We start from the raw sequence: 22500 nt of genomic DNA on the forward strand, positions 1-22500 counted from the left end.
CTGTCATATATTTATAAACACACTGTAATATATTTATAAACACTAATATATTTATAAACACTGTCATATATTTATAAACACTAATATTTATAAACACACTGTAATATATTTATAAACACTAATATATTTATAAACACTAATATATTTATAAACACTGTCATATATTTATAAACACACATTTATAAACACACTGTAATATATTTATAAACACTAATATTTATAAACACACTGTAATATATTTATAAACACACTGTAATATATTTATAAACACTAATATTTATAAAACACACTGTAATATATTTATAAACACTAATATATTTATAAACACACATATATTTATAAACACTAATATATTTATAAACACCGTAATATATTTATAAACACACTAATATATTTATAAACACTAATATTTATAAACACACTGTAATATATTTATAAACACTAATATTTATAAACACACTGTAATATATTTATAAACACTAATATTTATAAACACACTGTAATATATTTATAAACACACTGTAATATATTTATAAACACTAATATTTATAAACACACTAATATATTTATAAACACTGTAATATATTTATAAACACTAATATTTATAAACACACTGTAATATTTATAAACACTAATATATTTATAAACACTGTAATATATTTATAAACACTAATATTTATAAACACACTGTAATATATTTATAAACACTGTAATATATTTATAAACACTAATATTTAGAAACACACTAATATATTTATAAACACCGTAATATATTTATAAACACACTGTAATATATTTATAAACACTAATATATTTATAAACACTAATATATTTATAAACACTAATATATTTATAAACACACTGTAATATATTTATAAACACTGTAATATATTTATAAACACTAATATATTTATAAACACACTGTAATATATTTATAAACACTAATATATTTATAAACACTAATATATTTATAAACACACTGTAATGTATTTATAAACACTAATATATTTATAAACACACTGTAATATATTTATAAACACACTGTAATATATTTATAAACACACTGTAATATATTTATAAACACTAATATATTTATAAACACACTGTAATATATTTATAAACACACTGGAGGTAAAATGATTTTGCCCCCTGCTGATTTTGTACATTTGCACTCTGTAAAACAGTCATTTTAGTGTTGGTTTATTTTAACAGTGAGAGACAGAAAAACAACAAAATCCAGAAAAAAAAACATTTCAAAAAAGTCACACACTGATTTGTAATGTAATGAGTGCAGTAAGTATTTGACCCCCCAACAGTCAGCAGGATTTCTGGCTCCCAGGGGTCTTCTGTACAGGTAATGAGCTGAGATCAGGACGACTCTCTTAAAGGGAAATGTTCCTAATCTCAGCTCGTTACCTGTAGAAAAGACAAATGTCACAATCCATCAGATTCCAACCTCTCCACCATTACAGAATTCAGACTCCTTTATCCAGACTGACTTACAATTTTTTTATTTCAATTTATACAACTGAGCAATTGAGGGTTAAGGGCCTTGCTCAGGGGCCCTGCAGTGGCAGCCTGGTGGACCTGGGATTCAAACTCATGACCTTCCAACTGGTAGTTTAACCCCTTAACCTCTAGTCTACTACATCTACCACCATGTCCAAGACCAAGAGCTGTCCAAGAATGTAAGGGACAAGACTGTAGACCTATACAAGGCTGGAATGGGCTTCAAGACCTTCACCAAGCAGCTTAGTGAGAAGGAGATCACAGTTGGTGCGATTATTCACACACACGCACACACACACACACACACACACACACACGTGCACGCACACACACACACACGCGCGTACACACACACGTGCACACACACATGCACGCACACACACACATGCACGCACACACACACACATGCACGCACACACACACATGCACGCACACACACACGCACTCTATACAATATAACTAAATATGGCTATAATAAATGATGATCGAGATCATGTTACATGTGATGATTATGATGGTGATGATGATCACACTGAAGTAGGGCTCGGCGATATGGCCTGAAATAAAAATCCCCGATTTTTAAACAAAAAAAAATGTATTTTTCTGTATATTTATTTATACACACCTGAGAGATTCCAAGGGACCGTCCGCAAAGTGCAAAACCCGAAAAGCGGTCTGTAACTTCACTGTAATACACTGTACTGTCACCAAATCCACTGATGTCCTGATAGTTATATAACAACATTTACTTGGGGGAAATGTCTCTTTGTATTTTTTTTTATGATTTTTTATATAAAAAAGTATTACAGTGAAGTTATTGACTGTTTTTATTGTATTCGCTTTTCTGGTTTTGAACTTTGCAGACGGTCCCTTTAATCTGTCTCTTAGGTGTTCACACATACAGACTTGTGTATTCTGTCCAACGCTGAGGAAAGCTGAATTTGAGGAGAATTGTGTTGTAGCTGTGTCTCTACATTACTACGATAGAAAAGAGGTGTTATTTGTGTAGTAACAGCGTTTAGCTCAGGAGTTATTGACTCAGGAAACTCCAACCTGTGAATATGTGGCTGACTTTACTTAAGTCACACAACAGTGTATAATGTTTGGTGAGGAGTATAACAGGAATTCTCTGCATCCGTGATCGCTTCCCAACGGCCACCTTCTTATCGTACTGCATACAGTTTGTAAATGTTTCTAAGACGGTAGGTTGTTTTTTGCCGGTCTTTTCATTTCGCAGGGTGTAACATGTCTCCCACTGGACAGCAGGCCTGTGTTTAAGGTGCTGCAGTAAATTAGTCGTACTGCTACCTAAACATACTGTGCAGCGGGATGTTGTGTGCTCTGTGTCTGACGTCACAAAACAGAACCAAGTCCATATGACAGGACACTGTGCCTTTATTGGGAACGACTTCTTCACTGCCATGTTGTTTGTGTAACTACGGGAGCCCAGAGGGGAGCGTCAGCGGATGTTAAAGAGAAAACCGATTTTCATTCAAACAAATCGATGTAAACTACACATTCGAGTTAATCGATAAAATCGATTTATCCCCCAACCCTATGGTGAAGTGATGATAGAGATGACGATGCTGTTATTATTCATCAACATGTTTGAAGTATAAACGTACTGATGATGTACAGCGTGAACAGAAATAAACAAACAGAACAGCAGAAATAAAGTCTGAATGTGTGATGTGTTAAAGCTGAAGATCAGAGTGAAGCTGAAAAGGTTACTGATATAAATACACACACACACACACACACACACACACACACACAGCTGAGGGAGAATGAACAGGTGCTGAGTCTACTCTGTTCTTTATGGTCACACACACTCACTACTCTGTGTGTGTGTGTGTGTGTGTGTGTGTGTGTGTGTGTGTGTGTGTGTGTGTGTGTGCATGTATACATACACAAAAAAAAGTCACTTTGATACAATATACAGTCTTCATCACTGAACACTTCATCACTGATGCTCAAACCCAAAGGTGTGTATAAATGTACCATGTTTACTAAAGTACTGATCACACTGATTTGTGACATCATCCATCATTAAAAGTTCTATACAAATAAAATTCAACTGAGCACAAACTAAAGTTGTTTGAAAATAAAGGTGTTATATATATTTACATATTAAAGTATAAACACACAGTGGACATTAATTGAACTGATCTGAAAACAAAGTTAACTCTGAAGATCTCCACTTTTCTCTATAAACCCTATTTTCCCCTTTACCTCCTTCTTGGTTCAGCACAGTGACCTCTGCCTTCGGCTCCCCCATTGCTCCACACTCGTCCCAAACCTGCAGCTGCACAGCCTTTTGTTCCAACACAATTCACCATGGAACCCAGACAACCCCTGGGTTATTTATAGACCAGCAGTGAACTACCAGCTTCTGATCAGGGTTGTGTCTGTTTACCCTTTAACTTTACTGGAGCTTTTGACATCATTGTCATGATAGTCTTCTACACGCCGAGAGTTAAACAGCGCCCTCTCCTGGTAAACCGTGACGTCAGTCCTCAACTAGTGAATATGCATAGACATGTAAATTCCAGTGTTCCATAAGGTTGTGCTTTAGGCCCACTGCTTTCTCCTTAAATATGCCATCCCTCATTCATAAACACACACACACACACACACACACACACACACACACACACACACACACACACACACACACACACAAAACATGCATGTGTGAACAACACAGATACCAACACAAGTGCAAATTCATCATCCACACCCAGTTATTTGACACGTGCACACAAAATGTATGTGTACATAGACACCAGCATGCACACACTTATAACAACACAAGCGCTTATTCAATAATATTGTGCAAATCACACACTGGCACAACGACAGCTTAATAGTCGTTAAATATATTTCCAGATCACCGTGCTCTCACACACACCACACACACACCACACACACACACACACACACCCTTACACACCTGTAACACTCCCTTACATTCACATAAACATGTTTGCAATCAGTATCACACAGTTAAATAACACACAAGCCTGTAGCAGCACCTGTACACACCAGTGCGAGTACAAACCTGTATACACACTCGGATGAGTACACACTAAAACACTCCCACAATCCGAACACCGTGTGAAATGTTTAGTGGCAGCAGATTTTATATTATGAAGAAAAAATGGGTTATAAAAAAATGTCATAGTTTACCATGTGTTCAGGCCTCAGAGTCACAGGCTGAAAGGTGTAGGGACAACATTATATTACACACACGCTCATACACACACACACATACACACACGTACACACACATACACACACACACGTGTCGAAGAACACAATAGTGTTAATTATAAAAGTACTACAAGATTACAGCTAAACTCGTCACACCATGACTATTAGCCCTAGCTATAATTAAATTATTATTACATTACGTAACTAATGTACACACACGTGTACACATGTGTACACACACACACACACACACACGCAGGCACACGCGTACATACACACACACACACACACACTTTGATGTAATACATAGGTCAGAAATCCAACTCATACAGAATACCAAACACATCCAGGGAATATTACTGAAAATTACTGACTATTAAATTCGACCATAAATCAGATCCAAGCAGTGATGATAGAGATGAAATATAATTAATGTCTGCATTAATAAACACAGTATTAATCTGCATTAATAAACACAGTATTAATAAACACAGTATTAATAAACACTGTATTAATGAACACAGTATAATAAACACTGTATAATAAACACAGTATTAATAAACAGTATAATAAACACTGCATTAATAAACACAGTATTAATAAACACACTATAATAAACACAGTATAATAAACACAGTATTAATAAACACACTATAATAAACACAGTATAATACACAGTATAATAAACACAGTATAATAAACACAGTATTAATAAACACACTATAATAAACATAGTATAATAAACACAGTATAATAAACACAGTATAATAAACACAGTATAATAAACACAACCCCAAACTTATGGGAATAGAACACACACCTTTCTTGCTTTGTCCCCGTGACGTTTTCTTCGTGGCCATGTCCTCTTGCCGGATGTAGCTTGTGTCTCTTTTCTCTCTAATTAATCAGATTTACACGCTGAATTTAATCTTACAGATTTTTGCAGAGATCTAAATAATGAAACCCACTAAAACCAAACCTCCCCCTGCACCGACCACTGGGTTTGAGTGACTCAGCATTCGGCCAGTGATCAATGTGGAATGTGGCTGTAGGCGGGGCATAAATAAAAATCCATCCAATCCCCATACAAACGCTCTTGCTTTGATTCAATCGTGTGGATAGCCGCGGGTTAAACCCCGCCCACTGCATGCGCTGGAACGTGGCAAGATGGAAGACTCCAAGTCTCGCGATTTATCGCGAGGTTTCGCCCTGATTCGTGTACGCCTTAAAATATTAAAATAGAAGGATTATATAATTTGTTTAAGTTTATTTTCAGATTTCGTAAAAGTGTGTGTGTGTGTGTGTGTGTGTGTGTGTGTGTGTGTGTGTGTGTGTGTGTGTGTGAGAGAGAGAGAGAGAGAGAGAGAGAGAGAGAGAGAGAGAGAGAGTGTGTGTGTGTGTGTGTGTGTGTGTGTGTGTGTGTGAGAGAGAGAGAAAGTGAGTGTGTGTATGTGTGTATGATAGAGAGAAAGTGCGTGTGTGTGTGTGTGTGTGTGTGTGTGTGTGTGTGTGTGTGTGTGTGTGTGTGTGTGTGTGTATGAATGAGAGAGAGAGAATGTGTGAGTGTGTGCAAAAAAGTGTAGCCTGGAACATGTGGACTTTGCTGTATGTCCTACATAGTGAGCTGGGGTTCCTGATTATGGTGTTATCATGATCATCTGCACACATTTTAACTGCTGATTTAGTTTCTGTTACAGGTTGCAGTGATCCTGTGTGTCTTGTGTGTCCTGTTTGATCCTGTGTGTCCTGTTTGATCCTGTGTGTCCTGTGTGATCCTTTGTGTCTTGTGTGTCCTGTTTGTCCTGTTTGTCCTGTGTGTCTTGTGTGTCCTGTGTGATCCTGTGTGTCCTGTGTGATCCTGTGTGACCTGTATGATCCTGTTTGTCCTGTGTGGTCTTGTGTGTCCTGTGTGTCCTGTGTGATCCTGGGTGTCCTGTGTGTCCTGCGTGATCCTGTGAGTCTTGTGTGATCCTGTGTGATCCTGTGTGTCTTGTGTGATCCTGTGTGTCTTGTGTGATCCTGTGTGATCCTGTGTGTCCTGTGTGATCCTGTGTGTCTTGTGTGATCCTGTGTGTCCTGTCTGATCCTTTGTGTCTTGTGTGTCCTATGTGATCTTGTGTGTCCTGTGTGTCCTGTGATCCTGTTTGTCCTGTGTATCCTGTATGATCCTGTGTGTCCTGTGTGATTCTGTGTGTCTTGTGTGATCCTGTGTGTCCTGTGTGATCCTGTGTGTCCTGTCTGATCCTTTGTGTCTTGTGTGATCCTGTGTCCTGTGTGTCTTGAGTGTCCTGTGTGATCCTGTGTGTCTTGTGTGATCCTGTGTGTCCTGTCTGTCTTGTGTGTCCTGTGTGATCCTGTGTGTCCTGTTTGATCCTGTGTGTCCTATGTGATCCTGTTTGTCCTGTGTGATCCTGTTTGTCCTGTGTGACCCTGTGTCCTGTGTGTCTTGAGTGTCCTGTGTGATCCTGTGTGTCTTGTGTGATCCTGTATGTCCTGTTTGATCCTGTGTGTCCTGTGTGTCCTGTGTGATCCTGTGTGTCTTGTGTGTCCTGTGTGTCCTGTGATCCTGTTTGTCCTGTGTGATCCCGTGTCCCGTGTGATCCTGTGTGTCTTGTGTGATCCTGTGTGTCCTGTGTGATCCTCTGTGTCCTGTGTGATCCTCTGTGTCTTGTGTGATCCTGTGTGTCCAGTGATCCTGTTTGTCCTGTGTGATCCTGTGTCCTGTGTGATCCTGTGTGTCCTGTTTGTCCTGTGTGTCTTGTGTGATCCTGTGTGACCTGTGTGATCCTTTGTGTCCTGTATGATCCTGTGTCCTGTGTGATCCTGTGTGTCCTGTGTGATCCTGTGTGTCCTGTGTGATCCTGTGTGGTCCTGTGTGATCCTGTTTGTCCTGTGTGATCCTGTGTGTCCTGTATGATCCTGTGTCCTGTGTGATCCTGTGTGTCCTGTGTCTTGTGTGTCCTGTGTGATCCTGTGTGACCTGTATGATCCTGTGTGTCCTGTGTGGTCCTGTGTGTCTTGTGTGTCTTGTGTGTCCTGTGTGATCCTGTGTGACCTGTATGATCCTGTGTGTCCTGTGTGTCTTGTGTGATCCTGTGTGTCTTGTGTGATCCTGTGTGTCCCGTGATCCTGTTTGTCCTGTGTGACCTGTGTGTCCTGTATGATCCTGTGTGTCCTGTGTGTCTTGTGTGATCCTGTGTGATCCTTTGTGTCTTGTGTGATCCTGTGTGTCCTGTGTGGTCCTGTGTGTCTTGTGTGTCCTGTGTGATCCTGGGTGTCCTGTGTGATCCTGTGTGATCCTGTGTGTCCTGTGTGATCTTGTGTGTCCTGCGTGATCCTGTGTGATCCTGTGTGTCTTGTGTGGTCCTGTGTGATCCTGTGTCCTGTGTGATCCTGTGTGTTTTGTGTGATCCTGTGTGTCTTGTGTGTCCTGTGTGATTATGTGTGTCCTGTGTAATCCTTTGTGTCTTGTGTGTCCTGTGTGATCCTGTGTGTCTTGTGTGTCCTATGTGATCTTGTGTGTCCTGTGTGTCCGGTGATCCTGTTTGTCCTGTGTGATCCTGTGACCTGTGTGATCCTGTGCGTCCTGTATGATCCTCTGTCCTGTATGATCCTGTGTGTCTTGTGTGATCCTGTGTGATCCTGTGTGTCTTGTGTGATCCTGTGTGTCTTGTGTGATCCTTTGTGTCTTGTGTGATCCTTTGTGTCTTGTGTGATCCTGTGTGTCCTGTGTGATCTTGTGTGATCCTGTGTGTCTTGTGTGTCCTATGTGATCTTGTGTGTCCTGTGTGTCCTGTGATCCTGTTTGTTCTGTATGATCCTGTGTCCTGTGATCCTGTTTGTTCTGTATGATCCTGTGTCCTGTGTGATCCTGTGTGTCTTGTGTGATCCTGTGTGATCCTGTGATCCTGTTTGTCCTGTGTGATCCTGTGACCTGCGTGATCCTTTGTGTCTTGTGTGATCCTGTGTGTCTTGTGTGTCCTATGTGATCTTGTGTGTCCTGTGTGTCCTGTATGATCCTGTGTCCTGTGTGATCCTGTGTGTCTTGTGTGTCCTGTGTGATCCTGTGTGTCCTGTGTGATCCTTTGTGTCTTGTGTGTTCTGTGTGATCCTGTGTGTCTTGTGTGTCCTATGTGATCTTGTGTGTCCTGTATGATCCTGTGTCCTGTGTGATCCTGTGTGTCTTGTGTGATCCTGTGTGATCCTGTGTGTCCTGTGTGATCCTGTGTGTCTTGTGTGTCCTGTGATCCTGTTTGTCCTGTATGATCCTGTGTCCTGTGTGATCCTGTGTGTCTTGTGTGTCCTGTGTGATCCTGTGTGTCCTGTGTGATCCTTTGTGTCTTGTGTGTTCTGTGTGATCCTGTGTGTCTTGTGTGTCCTATGTGATCTTGTGTGTCCTGTGTGTCCGGTGATCCTGTTTTTCCTGTGTGATCCTGTGACCTGTGTGATCCTGTGCGTCCTGTATGATCCTCTGTCCTGTGTGTCTTGTTTGATCCTGTGTGTCCTGTGTGATCCTGTGTCCTGTGTGTTCTGTGTGTCTTGTGTGTCCTGTGTGATCCGTTGTGTCCTGTGTGTCTTGTGTGATCCTGTGTGTCCTGTGTGATCCTGTGTGTCTTGTGTGATCCTGTGTGTCTTGTGTGATCCTGTGTGTCCTGTGTGTCTTGTGTGATCCTGTGTGTCCTGTGTGATCCTTTGTGTCTTGTGTGATCCTGTGTGATCCTGTGTGTCTTGTGTGTCCTATGTGATCTTGTCTGTCCTGTGTGATCCTGTGACCTGTGTGATCCTTTGTGTCCTGTATGATCCTGTGTCTTGTGTGATCCTGTGTGTCTTGTGTGATCCTGTGTGATCCTTTTTGTCTTGTGTGATCCTGTGTGTCCTGTGTGATCCTGTGTGTCCTGTGTGATCCTGTGTGTCCTGCATGATCCTTTGTGTCTTGTGTGTCTTGTGTGATCCTGTGTGTCTTGTGTGTCCTATGTGATCTTGTGTGTCCTGTGTGTCTTGTGATCCTGTTTGTCCTGTGTGATCCTGTGACCTGTGTGATCCTGTGTGTCCTGTGTGATCCTGTGTCCTGTGTGATCCTGTGTGTTTTGTGTGATCCTGTGTGTCTTGTGTGTCCTGTGTGATTATGTGTGTCCTGTGTTATCCTTTGTGTCTTGTGTGTCCTGTGTGATCCTGTGTGTCTTGTGTGTCCTATGTGATCTTGTGTGTCCTGTGTGTTCGGTGATCCTGTTTGTCCTGTGTGATCCTGTGAAATGTGTGATCCTGTGCGTCCTGTATGATCCTCTGTCCTGTGTGATCCTGTGTGTCTTGTGTGATCCTGTGTGATCCTGTGTGTCTTGTGTGATCCTTTGTGTCTTGTGTGATCCTGTGTGTCCTGTGTGATCCTGTGTGTCTTGTGTGTCCTGTGTGATCTTGTGTCCTGTGTGATCCTGTGTCCTGTTTGATCCTGTGTGTCTTGTGTGTCCTGTGTGACCTGTACGATCCTGTGTGTCCTGTGTGATCCTGTGTGACCTGTACGATCCTGTGTGTCCTGTGTGTCCTGTGTGATCCTGTGTCCCGTGTGTCTTGTGTGATCCTGTGTGGTCTTGTGTGATCTTGTGTGATCCTGTGTGTCTTGTGTGGTCCTGTGTGATCCTTTGTGTCTTGTGTGTCTTGTGTGATCCTGTGTGATCCTTTGTGTCTTGTGTGATCCTGTGTGTTTTGTGTGATCCTTTGTGTCTTGTGTGTCTTGTGTGATCCTGTGCGTCCTGTATGATCCTCTGTCCTGTGTGTCTTGTGTGATCCTGTGTGTCTTGTGTGATCCTGTGTGTCCTGTGTGATCCTGTGTCCTGTGTGTTCTGTGTGTCTTGTGTGTCCTGTGTGATCCTGTGTGATCCTTTGTGTCCTGTGTGTCTTGTGTGATCCTGTGTGTCCTGTGTGATCCTGTGTGTCTTGTGTGATCCTGTGTGATCCTGTGTGTCTTGTGTGATCCTGTGTGATCCTGTGTGTCTTGTGTGATCCTGTGTGTCCTGTGTGATCCTGTGTGTCCTGTGTGATCCTTTGTGTCTTGTGTGATCCTGTGTGATCCTGTGTGTCTTGTGTGTCCTATGTGATCTTGTCTGTCCTGTGTGATCCTGTGACCTGTGTGATCCTGTGTGTCCTGTATGATCCTGTGTCTTGTGTGATCCTGTGTGATCCTGTGTGTCCTGTGTGATCCTGTGTGTCCTGTGTGATCCTGTGTGTCTTGTGTGATCCTGTGTGTCCTGCGTGATCCTTTGTGTCTTGTGTGTCTTGTGTGATCCTGTGTGTCTTGTGTGTCCTATGTGATCTTGTGTGTCCTGTGTGTCCTGTGATCCTGTTTGTCCTGTGTGATCCTGTGACCTGTGTGATCCTGTGTGTCCTGTATGATCCTGTGTCCTGTGTGATCCTGTGTGTTTTGTGTGATCCTGTGTGTCTTGTGTGTCCTGTGTGATTATGTGTGTCCTGTGTTATCCTTTGTGTCTTGTGTGTCCTGTGTGATCCTGTGTGTCTTGTGTGTCCTATGTGATCTTGTGTGTCCTGTGTGTCCGGTGATCCTGTTTGTCCTGTGTGATCCTGTGACCTGTGTGATCCTGTGCGTCCTGTATGATCCTCTGTCCTGTGTGTCTTGTGTGATCCTGTGTGTCTTGTTTGATCCTGTGTGATCCTGTGTCCTGTGTGTCTTGTGTGTCCTGTGTGATCCTTTGTGTCCTGTGTGTCTTGTGTGATCCTGTGTGTCCTGTGTGATCCTGTGTGTCTTGTGTGATCCTGTGTGTCCTGTGTGTCTTGTGTGATCCTGTGTGATCCTGTGTGTCTTGTGTGATCCTGTGTGTCCTGTGTGTCTTGTGTGATCCTGTGTGTCCTGTGTGATCCTTTGTGTCTTGTGTGATCCTGTGTGATCCTGTGTGTCTTGTGTGTCCTATGTGATCTTGTCTGTCCTGTGTGTCCTGTGATCCTGTTTGTCCTGTGTGATCCTGTGACCTGTGTGATCCTGTGTGTCCTGTATGATCCTGTGTCTTGTGTGATCCTGTGTGTCTTGTGTGATCCTGTGTGATCCTTTGTGTCTTGTGTGATCCTGTGTGTCCTGTGTGATCCTGTGTGTCCTGTGTGATCCTGTGTGATCCTGTGTGTCTTGTGTGATCCTGTGTGTTTTGTGTGATCCTTTGTGTCTTGTGTGTCTTGTGTGATCCTGTGTGTCTTGTGTGTCCTATGTGATCTTGCGTGTCCTGTGTGTCCTGTGATCCTGTTTGTCCTGTGTGATCCTGTGACCTGTGTGATCCTTTGTGTCCTGTATGATCCTGTGTCCTGTGTGATCCTGTGTGTTTTGTGTGATCCTGTGTGATCCTGTGTGTCTTGTGTGTCCTGTGTGATTATGTGTGTCCTGTGTTATCCTTTGTGTCTTGTGTGTCCTGTGTGATCCTGTGTGTCTTGTGTGTCCTATGTGATCTTGTGTGTCCTGTGTGTCCGGTGATCCTTTTTGTCCTGTGTGATCCTGTGACCTGTGTGATCCTGTGCGTCCTGTATGATCCTGTGCGTCCTGTATGATCCTGTGTGTCTTGTGTGATCCGGTGTGATCCTGTGTGTCTTGTGTGATCCTGTGTGTCTTGTGTGATCCTTTGTGTCTTGTGTGATCCTTTGTGTCTTGCGTGATCCTGTGTGTCCTGTGTGATCCTGTGTGTCTTGTGTTTCCTGTGTGATCTTGTGTCCTGTGTGATCCTGTGTCCTGTTTGATCCTGTGTGTCTTGTGTGTCCTGTGTGTCTTGTGTGATCCTGTGTGTCCTGTGTGATCCTGTGTCCTGTGTGTCTTGTGTGATCCTGTGTGGTCTTGTGTGATCCTGTGTGGTCTTGTGTGATCCTGTGTGTCCTGTGTGATCCTGTGTGTCTTGTGTTGTCCTGTGTGTCCTGTGTGATCCTGTGTGTCTTGTGTGATCCTGTGTCTTGTGTGATCTTATGTGTCTTGTGTGTCCTGTGTGTCTCGTGTCATCCTGTGTGTCCTGTGTCATCCTGTGTGTCCTGTGTGATCCTTTGTGTCTTGTGTGTCTTGTGTGATCCTGTGTGTCTTGTGTGATCCTATGTGTCTTGTGTGTCCTTTGTGATCCTGTGTCCTGTGTGACCTTGTGTGTCCTGTGTGTCCCTGTGTGTCCCTGTGTGATCCTGTGTGTCCTGTGTCCTGTGAGATCCTGTGTGTCTTGTGTGTCCTGTGTGTCTTGTGTGATCCTGTGTGATCCTGTGTGTCCTGTGTGATCCTTTGTGTCTTGTGTGATCCTGTGTGTCTTGTGTGTCCTGTGTGATCCTGTGTCCTGTGTGAACTTGTGTGTCTTGTGTGTCCTGTGTGATCCTGTGTGATCCTGTGTCCTGTGAGATCCTGTGTGTCTTGTGTGTCCTGCGTCTTGTGTGTGTGAGATCTTTAACTTTTATCACAATTTCAGGGTTTTAAGTTCTTATTTTTTGGCATCATAGAAGAAACCAGTTTGCGGCCATGTGTTCATTTCTCATTTGTTAGTGTGACATTAGATTTAGATCCGTGTTTTACATTAATTGCTCTGAAGATTATCTGTTGCAGTCTTTTAGCATTTACACCAATGTGCAAATTACTGTAGTTCTTTTCACATTTACACAAATGACTCAACACTAACTGCACTGAGGACACAACACAAGCTGGACTGAAATATTAGTTTATTATTGACAGACAACTGAAGGTGTGTTTATCCTTTAAATACAAGCACAAAGTTCACACACACACACACACACACACACACACACACACACACACACACACACACACACACACAAATTGGAGGGTTAATTTCCTGCAGTCTTTTACCACAAAATCTCCAAAACCTAAATACATATCTCCTGAAATTTTTACATTTTTAATTAAAAAAAATTGTTATAAAAATGATATATTACATGGTATTATAAACATGATCTGGTGTTTATCAGCAATCAGGTCTGAGCTGAACTCAGATGTTACGATGACCCATTATTTCCTCAGGAGCTCTCGGCTGCACTGTTATAAACTGTTGTAGAAAGGACATTATTTACATTTACACTATTTACTGTAGAGTGTCACCCAGATGGGGATGAGGTTCACTTCTGGTTCCTCTCAAGGTTCCTTCCTCATATCACCTCAGGGAGTTTTTCCTCACCATCGTCACCTCAGGGTTGATCATTAGGGATAAATGTTAGAGATAAATAGTATTTAAAATTTTAAATTAATATTTTTAAATTAATTTCAAACATTACATTTTTGTATTCATTTATTTATTTTTTCTTATTATTATATATGTTTATATTTTTCTCTTCTGATTTTATACTTCAAATTTTTTTTTCTTTGAGACGAAGGGAATTAAATTACAAATACATTGAAATTGAAATATTAGCTTCCACAGATGAGTGAAACGGCTCCACCTGCTATCCCGCCACTGGCCCGCTAGAGGGAGCTCTCACCTCCCATCAGGTTTAGAGTATGTTTTCTGTATGTTTTCCTGTGTATAAACATTGTTTTTGCTTGATTTATTAAATAATCTGCCACCTTGTTTTTGAATATGTTCCTCTCTAACAGCTTTTTGGATTATAATGCTCTGTGCTACATCTGGTGCTACAGGAGGTGTATTACAGAACACTGCCAGCAGAGCTCAACTCCAGGCCATTATCCCGCATGAGGGGAAGTCCTCCAGACCACCAATTTGCACCTGCTCCAGGCTTTTTAACACCTACCCAGACTGGTGCCGAGGGTGTGATTTCTTTTTCACACACCAACTGGAATGTGCACTTGTCATGTCTCTCCTTAGTGGGAAGGCCTTGGTCTGGGCATCAGTGGTTTACATTTACATTACATTTACAGCATTTAGCAGACTCCCTTATCCAGAGTGACTTACATTTTATTTCAATGTATACAACTGAGCAATTGAGGGTTAAGAGCCTTGCTGCAGACCTCTTCTTTCAAGACCTGCCTGATGCATCCTGATGCCTGACTTCTGGTTAGAGTCTCATTACCTGATGGTGCATGGACAAACAATTACCCATGGGATTGTTGTAGATAAAAACACTTGAAGACTATCACACTGTCTTTGAACTACCATTGTGTTGAAAGTGACGTGACATACAACTAAGTACGGTGACACATACTCAGAATTTGTTCTCTGCATTTAACCCATCCAAAGTGCGCACACACAGCAGTGAACACACACACACACAGTGAACACACACCCGGGCAGTGGGCAGCCATTTATGCTGCTGCACCCGGGGAGCAGTCGGGGGATTCGGTGCCTTGCTCAAGGGCACCTCAGTCGTGGTATTGCCGGCCCGAGACTCGGCTGTAAACTCTTGTAGAAAGGATATTGTTTACATTGACATTATTTAGATATAAATGAGGATGAGGTTCACTTCACAGTCTGGTTCGTCTCAAGTGTTCTTCCTCAAATCATCTTAGGGATTTTTGCACAGTAGGATGAATGTTAGAAATAAATAGCTATTTCATTTCATTATGTTTCTATACTACTGTAAAGCTGCTTTGAGACAACATTGTTAATATCGCTATACAAATAAAGTGAAATGAATTGAAATTTGGTACAAAAATTGAGTATAAATGATATTACTGGACAGTTTTCATTGTTTAATGAGGGAGGAAGACCTGTGAAACTGTAAAAAACAAAATATATGTTGCTATAAATGAACTCAGTAAAATATATGCAGCCATTTAGTAACTTCTCATTTCTGTAATATAGTAAAAGTGAGAAGTTTAGTCAGAACATCAGCAAGACAATGATGTCATCAGCTCTGAGATGAGTTTCCTCCTAACTCCATGCACAGACCCTGTAGGTAGTCCTCAGCCTGCAGGATGTTCTCTGTCCATTCCTCACACAGCTCGTCCACACTCGGCCCTGAGCCGCCCAGATCCAGAGGGAGAATGGACTGAGGGAAGAACTGAGCGAGGCTTGTCGTGTACTGGCTGCTGTGGAAATGAATCTATAGCACAAACATACTTATAAACATCTTTTCATTTACAATAACTCAACTGCTAAATATTAAAGTCATCAACACAGTGGTTTAGTAATTATCAGATAAATTTCTTTTATTAAACAGACAGTTATTAGTTAGTGTAATTGTGAGATGTTCCCATGAAGCTTGTTCACACCTTCTAACCATGAGGGACAGTGAGATTCACCTGGACACCTTCACATGCACAGTGTCACAGAGGTAATGTATGACATAGTATCTGATCTATAAAGTCTTCTCTCAGTTTTCCAGTTAAAAGTCTTATATAACTAGAACCAGACAATTGAATAAATAAAACCATGTGAACAGATTTGGTGTGGAGATGGAGATGCCATCAGGGAGACACATCTAAGGGGCTTTTTACCCCTGGTCACTTCCTGTGTTTTCTGTGATCAGATATCTACCCCATGGTAAAAAGACCAGGTCTAAATGCCCTCTGAAACGTTTTGGAGACGGATATAAACCCGATGGTACAAACCCCTTCAGGAGGTGGTCTGGGACGCGTTTCAGATGAAACTGGACAGGTGTAAATGAATGTGGTTGTTCGAGCCACATACGTCAGCGCTAAACTCCTCCCAAACGGAACTACGTCACTCGCAGGTGACCTTTCACCCAGGCGTCTCGTCGGGGCTTAAAACGCGCTGCTGCCGCCAGCGAAAACGCAGCAAACAGTAATCGCTGTTTTTTTGTAACAACCGCAGACACCAAAGTGTGTTCTGTTACAGTTACCCCGGAAATGAGGTCAAATATATCTGCATTGTGGGCGAGAGCAGAAAGATCGGATCGATATCCGATTCGCCGAGACGCGTTTATGTGGTCTGATGTAAATGGGACAGTTTTAACAGATCAGACAGCTATTGGATCAGAGACAACACACGAAGTGACCGGGGGTAAAAAGGCCCTAATGCTCTGCATACATTAAAAAAACACCATCAACAGTAGATTAGCTGAAAGTTGAGTTTAAATCTAAATTCCTGTTCTTGTAATAAAAACCTGAATGAATCAGCACGATGGTGTCTCAGTGCATTCCCAACAGAAGGCCTGGGTTTGGTGTCCTATTAGCCAGAGATCATTACAACAGGCACTAATTCCCTTTGTAACAGTGTGCTGCCTCAGAGCTGTGGGACGAGATCCACCAACTGGAATCGAGGGTTTTCTGTCTGGTCTTGAATTTCTTCTTGCCAGTTTTGAGACACTAAGCCTTGTTTTACCTTCAACAACGTTGTGATAGTCAGCTATGTGACACACCAGAGACGGATGAACAACTCTCACTCGGACTATTTCAGAGCAACATATTTGACACGGCTGTATGATTGTCTGGTAACGACTGTAAGTTGCTATGTATGTCCAGCACAATGGTGCCTACATGCAGAGGTGACGTCCTAGATCTAACAGAGACTGGTGAGACACAGGTGAAGTGCCAATCCAACAGTTTGCCATTTTCAGTTCTCTCTGAGAGATCTGGACAGTCATTTATTCTTGTATATCTCTACTACACCATTTCTTTAGTCATTATTATAATAATTACTAGTAATAACATTATTTACCTTAATTTATGGATTTTTGACACTTCCTCTCATTACTTTTCATTTTCTACAGCTCTGGTAATTTCTGCACTGAACTACAGTTGCAGATTCAAGTTCAAGTTCAAGTTCTCTTTATTGTCAACTCTTTCACATGTACAGTACATAAGAAAATAATTGAAAATGTATTTCTCTCGGTCCCAAGGTGCAAAATATTAGCAATGAAATGTAAATAAATAAAGCAGTGCAAGGCATATGCAGATAAAGTGAAGAATGAGCAGACCAATGCTGTATGTTAGAGGGGGGTGGGGGGTGGAAGGACCTGGGGATGTGGGGTCTGAAGGGGTGGGTGGGTTCATAGATATGTTAAAGTGTTAAAGAAGACACTATGCTTATTAGAGAAAACAAAGAAAAAGTGAATATTTACTGACCCTCTGTTTAATTTTGTCTGGCAGAAACGGTTTGATCATCGTAAACACGGGGCGGAAGAATCGGGGCTCGTTTATGAAGTGGATCCCACGCACCTTTAACGGGAACGAGTCCTGACAAAATGAGAGAGAAATGAGACGCCATAAGAGGTTATGAGACGCCATAAGAGGTTATGATACGCCATAAATGTTTTTTGTACAAGTGAGTGTAAATATTATAATTTGGGAAAATGAATATTCTAATATAATGATACCTGTTTAATAAATAATGTATTAGCTTGAACATATTCTGGAGTAGTGAAATATTAATAATGTTTACCGTGAGGATACAGGAAATCTTTTTTGCCAGTGAAGGTGTGATCTGGAAGGCGTGAGAGAAACACCAGCCCTGAAGGTCAAAAATAGCTTTGAGTCCATTTATCTGAGTCTCACTCTCCTGTACAATCAGCTCAGATGTGATGAGACTGATGCGGAAAACTTCATACGCTGAAAATTCTTTGGTATTCCACCGACCTGGAAACAGACAGATGACAGGAATAATCATGGCTTGTTTTATACGTCACAGATTTTCTCAGATCCTCACAAAACTCTTACACATGTTTATGCTGATGACATAATGCCATCGTCGGCTCTTATAAGAACTCAATGTTTAATCTGATGAATATTCTGAATATCTGAATACTGACCAATCCTGTACAGTAACACTCTGCTCCCAGCAGCGTCTCTGGATCTGAGAACCGCATGGTAGTTGTTTTTCAGAAGGCCAATGATGGAGGACGGTCGCAGATCAGCACTTATTTCAGGACACTCTTGTCTCCAGTTATGATAATTAATCAATAACTGTGGAAAAACATCATAAACGTGTAATATAAAAAGCTTCTAAGGACACAGATATATAAGCTTCTGAGGACACAGTCAGGTTTTCACTCAATGTTCTTTATTGTGCCTCAGAGTTAATGCACATTTAGCACATCACAGATTCCTACATGACCTCAGTGGGGACAAAGACCTCGACCCTGACATCAGAATAGCTCCTGACTGGTTGTTATTCTGGACAGGACTCTAATTATATGGAGAGTAAGAACGATCTCAGAGAGCTCCAAACGTAGCTTAAAAAGATTTTTAACTAGGAATCTTATCTTCAGAGTTATTCAGGGCTCAGAGCAACTCCTTACATTAAAAACTTTCATGAGTACAAGCCCTAAAATGCAATCTAAGAACCATAGTGTTTCGCACTCTGCCAGTTAATTCAATACAATTCAATTCTATTTCAAGTGCCCCGGGTCAGAGGGTGCTGGTCCGTTTATGGCTTTGTAGCAAAGCAGAAGTGCTTAAATTCGATGCAACAGTTACAGGCGTTGAAGGAGCACAGCCATGGGGTGGTGTAAGAGAACTTAGTTAGGTTAATGTATTGAAGGAACCAGACCCAAAATCAAACCCATCCTTATCTGTGTGACACCATGTGATTATAAATAATGTCGGGATTGTGCAACAAGGAGCTTTTTAACAACTTATAAATAAATGTTATGTATTTAACACTAATTCCTTATTGTCAATGCCCTCAGACTTTTAATGATGGTGACCTGAGCACAAAACCGACCATGGCAACAGCAAGTGGTTCTATCTACTGCAGTCCCATGTATCTCCAGGCTCCATGCAGATCCATCCCCGGCAGCAGTGAGCACCACAATGTGATGAGACTCCAACCAGAAGTAAGGCATCAGGACAGATTAGGTAGATCCAGAGAGAACAGTGGACTCTCTAGAATGCAATTGGTACATGTTTTGGAGCCTCTGATGGTAGTAGGGATGAAGTGCAGGAGGATGAGATGGTCTGGAGCACTGAGGAAGGGATTGGATCCAATGGGAAGGTAACAGGATAACAGGACAAGATAACTTGTGGAATCTCTTCTGTTTCTAGATTTAAAAATGTCAATGGAAGAAAAAAACCTTCATGTGTAGTGACGGTACGGCAGATTTCTACTCCCAACACCACCTTTCTGCTATTGCTTAGTTACATAAATGAGATAAATGTAAGTTGTTCTGGATAAAAAAGTGTCTGATAGATTAAAGGGCCTACTGTAGTGTCAGCGTTTCACTACAACACTGTCAGCTTGTTAAGTCTATAAATGAACAAAAACATTCTCAAATAACAAAACTTTATTTAAACCAACATTTATTTACACTATTTATCCATGAGCTAAAAGTGTAAAAACCACAATCTGCCATAACATCATTAATTATGGAGTGTCAACCTGTTACAGTATGTACATTACATCATCACAGCAGAGCTACAGTGAGATGTTACACACACAATGACACCTAAAACACACAGAGTGGCTCTTTATGTCTTATCTTTAAGCTCTGTGTTTAAATATCAGTCCTGTGTCTTGACCAGTGTTGTGCTAGTTATTAACAAATAGTAACTAGTTACAGTTACTAGTTAGTTCAGTCAAAATGTAACTCAATTACTTTGTTGATTATTTACACCAAAAAGTAACGTGTTACTGTTAAATGTCACTTTTTAGTAACTTTTATAAAGAACGCACTCTAATGTTCCCATTAATGCCCTTTTATACCTTACAGTCTATACAAACACAACACTGTCCCTAACTAACGGTCCGGTTAAAGTCTAGTCATGTTGTTTAGCTGGAGCGGCTCGAGTCACCCCGAGTGTGTCCACCGACGCCAGGTTAGAGTCTAGTCATGTTGTTTAGCTGGAGCGGCTCGAGTCACCCCGAGTGTGTCCACCGACACCGGGTTAGAGTCTAGTCATGTTGTTTAGCTGGAGCGGCTCGAGTCACCCCGAGTGTGTCCACCGACGCCAGGTTAGAGTCTAGTCATGTTGTTTAGCTGGAGCGGCTCGAGTCACCCCGAGTGTGTCCACCGACACCGGGTTAGAGTCTAGTCATGTTGTTTAGCTGGAGCGGCTCGAGTCACCCCGAGTGTGTCCACCGACACCGGGTTAGAGTCTAGTCATGTTGTTTACCTGGAGCGGCTCGAGTCACCCCGAGTGTGTCCACCAACACCGGGTTAGAGTCTAGTCATGTTGTTTAGCTGGAGCGGCTCGAGTCACCCCGAGTGTGTCCACCGACGCCAGGTTAGAGTCTAGTCATGTTGTTTAGCTGGAGCGGCTCGAGTCACCCCGAGTGTGTCCACCGACACCGGGTTAGAGTCTAGTCATGTTGTTTAGCTGGAGCGGCTCGAGTCACCCCGAGTGTGTCCACCGACACCGGGTTAGAGTCTAGTCGTGTTGTTTAGCTGGAGCGGCTCGAGTCACCCCGAGTGTGTCCACCGACACCGGGTTAGAGTCTAGTCGTGTTGTTTAGCTGGAGCGGCTCGAGTCACCCCGAGTGTGTCCACCGACACCGGGTTAGAGTCTAGTCGTGTTGTTTAGCTGGAGCGGCTCGAGTCACCCCGAGTGTGTCCACCGACACCGGGTTAGAGTCTAGTCGTGTTGTTTAGCTGGAGCGGCTCGAGTCACCCCGAGTGTGTCCACCGACACCGGGTTAGAGTCTAGTCGTGTTGTTTAGCTGGAGCGGCTCGAGTCACCCCGAGTGTGTCCACCGACACCGGGTTAGAGTCTAGTCGTGTTGTTTAGCTGGAGCGGCTCGAGTCACCCCGAGTGTGTCCACCGACACCGGGTTAGAGTCTAGTCGTGTTGTTTAGCTGGAGCGGCTCGAGTCACCCCGAGTGTGTCCACCGACACCGGGTTAGAGTCTAGTCGTGTTGTTTAGCTGGAGCGGCTCGAGTCACCCCGAGTGTGTCCACCGACACCGGGTTAGAGTCTAGTCGTGTTGTTTAGCTGGAGCGGCTCGAGTCACCCCGAGTGTGTCCACCGACACCGGGTTAGAGTCTAGTCGTGTTGTTTAGCTGGAGCGGCTCGAGTCACCCCGAGTGTGTCCACCGACACCGGGTTAGAGTCTAGTCGTGTTGTTTAGCTGGAGCGGCTCGAGTCACCCCGAGTGTGTCCACCGACACCGGGTTAGAGTCTAGTCGTGTTGTTTAGCTGGAGCGGCTCGAGTCACCCCGAGTGTGTCCACCGACACCGGGTTAGAGTCCAGCTTCATCAAGGCCTGTAGTTTCTACCTCCAGATTGGAGTTGGTGTTTATGGCAGTAGATGGATGTGTTTGTGTATAGTCCTGTCTTCTGTTATCATCTCATGCAGCTGCATGTGATCCTTCGTCATGGGCAAATGTCTGACGAATATGTATGATGTATGATGTATGATGTATGATTTGTTTGTTACACGATATTTCATTTGTCTTGAAATACTGTACCTTGTAAAGCGTCCCTGAGCTTGGGAAAGGCGCTATATACATTAAACATTATTATTATTATTATTATTATTATTATTATTATTATTATTATTATTATTAGATGGAGCTTTGAACCACAAACACACAGCTTACATTTGACTAAAAGGTTTTTGTCTTTATGCTTAACTAAAGTGAAATAATTTCCACTTAGAGAAACTCGTCTTGCTCTCGCCTCGACTCGCCCTTACTGCCGCACATACATGAATAAACGGAACCACGCCCACACGGAACCACGCCCACACGGAACCACGCCCACACGGAACCACGCCCACAGTGCGGCGGCGGCGTGTTTACAGGTTGGCATCCACCAATCCTACACTGCGTCACTGCTGTAAACAGGTCAGTCTGTAGGCTACAGTTCAGCCTAAATGTATTAATGTAATAAAGTAACGGACAAACACACTGTAAGGTAACGGTAACGCTAACGGTAACGCTAACGGTAACGCTGACGGTAACAGAGTTACTTTATTTAATGCGTTAGAGTATTAGTTACTGTCAAAAGTAACTGTT

The 22500-nt window shown here is 42.4% G+C and overlaps 2 protein-coding genes across 9 annotated transcripts in view; both read right to left on the reverse strand.

Moving 5' to 3' along the window:
* asph (aspartate beta-hydroxylase) overlaps window positions 1–6015 on the reverse strand; it is a 25164-nt gene extending 19149 nt beyond the window's left edge. For 4 of the 8 annotated variants that reach the window (XM_047820623.1, XM_047820622.1, XM_047820620.1 and 1 more), the window contains exon 1: window positions 3742–3927. In XM_047820623.1, the coding sequence (XP_047676579.1) occupies window positions 3742–3787 (46 nt within the window). In that variant the 5' untranslated portion in view covers window positions 3788–3927. Of the gene's footprint in view, window positions 1–3741; window positions 3930–4698; window positions 4726–5542 lie in introns of those variants that run through there. The other 4 variants (XM_047820619.1, XM_047820616.1, XM_047820621.1 and 1 more) reach the window with 3 other exon arrangements.
* Window positions 6016–15316: 9301 nt separating this feature from the next.
* Window positions 15317–22500, reverse strand: part of ttpa (tocopherol (alpha) transfer protein) — a 7904-nt gene continuing 720 nt past the window's right edge. The window contains exons 3-6 of the mRNA XM_027139205.2: window positions 18358–18511; window positions 17991–18184; window positions 17675–17785; window positions 15317–15690 (exon numbers count right to left, since the gene is read on the reverse strand). Coding sequence (XP_026995006.2) covers window positions 15496–15690; window positions 17675–17785; window positions 17991–18184; window positions 18358–18511 — 654 coding nt within the window. The 3' untranslated portion in view covers window positions 15317–15495. The remainder of the gene's footprint in view (window positions 15691–17674; window positions 17786–17990; window positions 18185–18357; window positions 18512–22500) is intronic.

The sequence above is a fragment of the Tachysurus fulvidraco genome, chromosome 11, assembly GCF_022655615.1.
Source record: "Tachysurus fulvidraco isolate hzauxx_2018 chromosome 11, HZAU_PFXX_2.0, whole genome shotgun sequence".
NCBI lineage: Eukaryota > Metazoa > Chordata > Actinopteri > Siluriformes > Bagridae > Tachysurus > Tachysurus fulvidraco.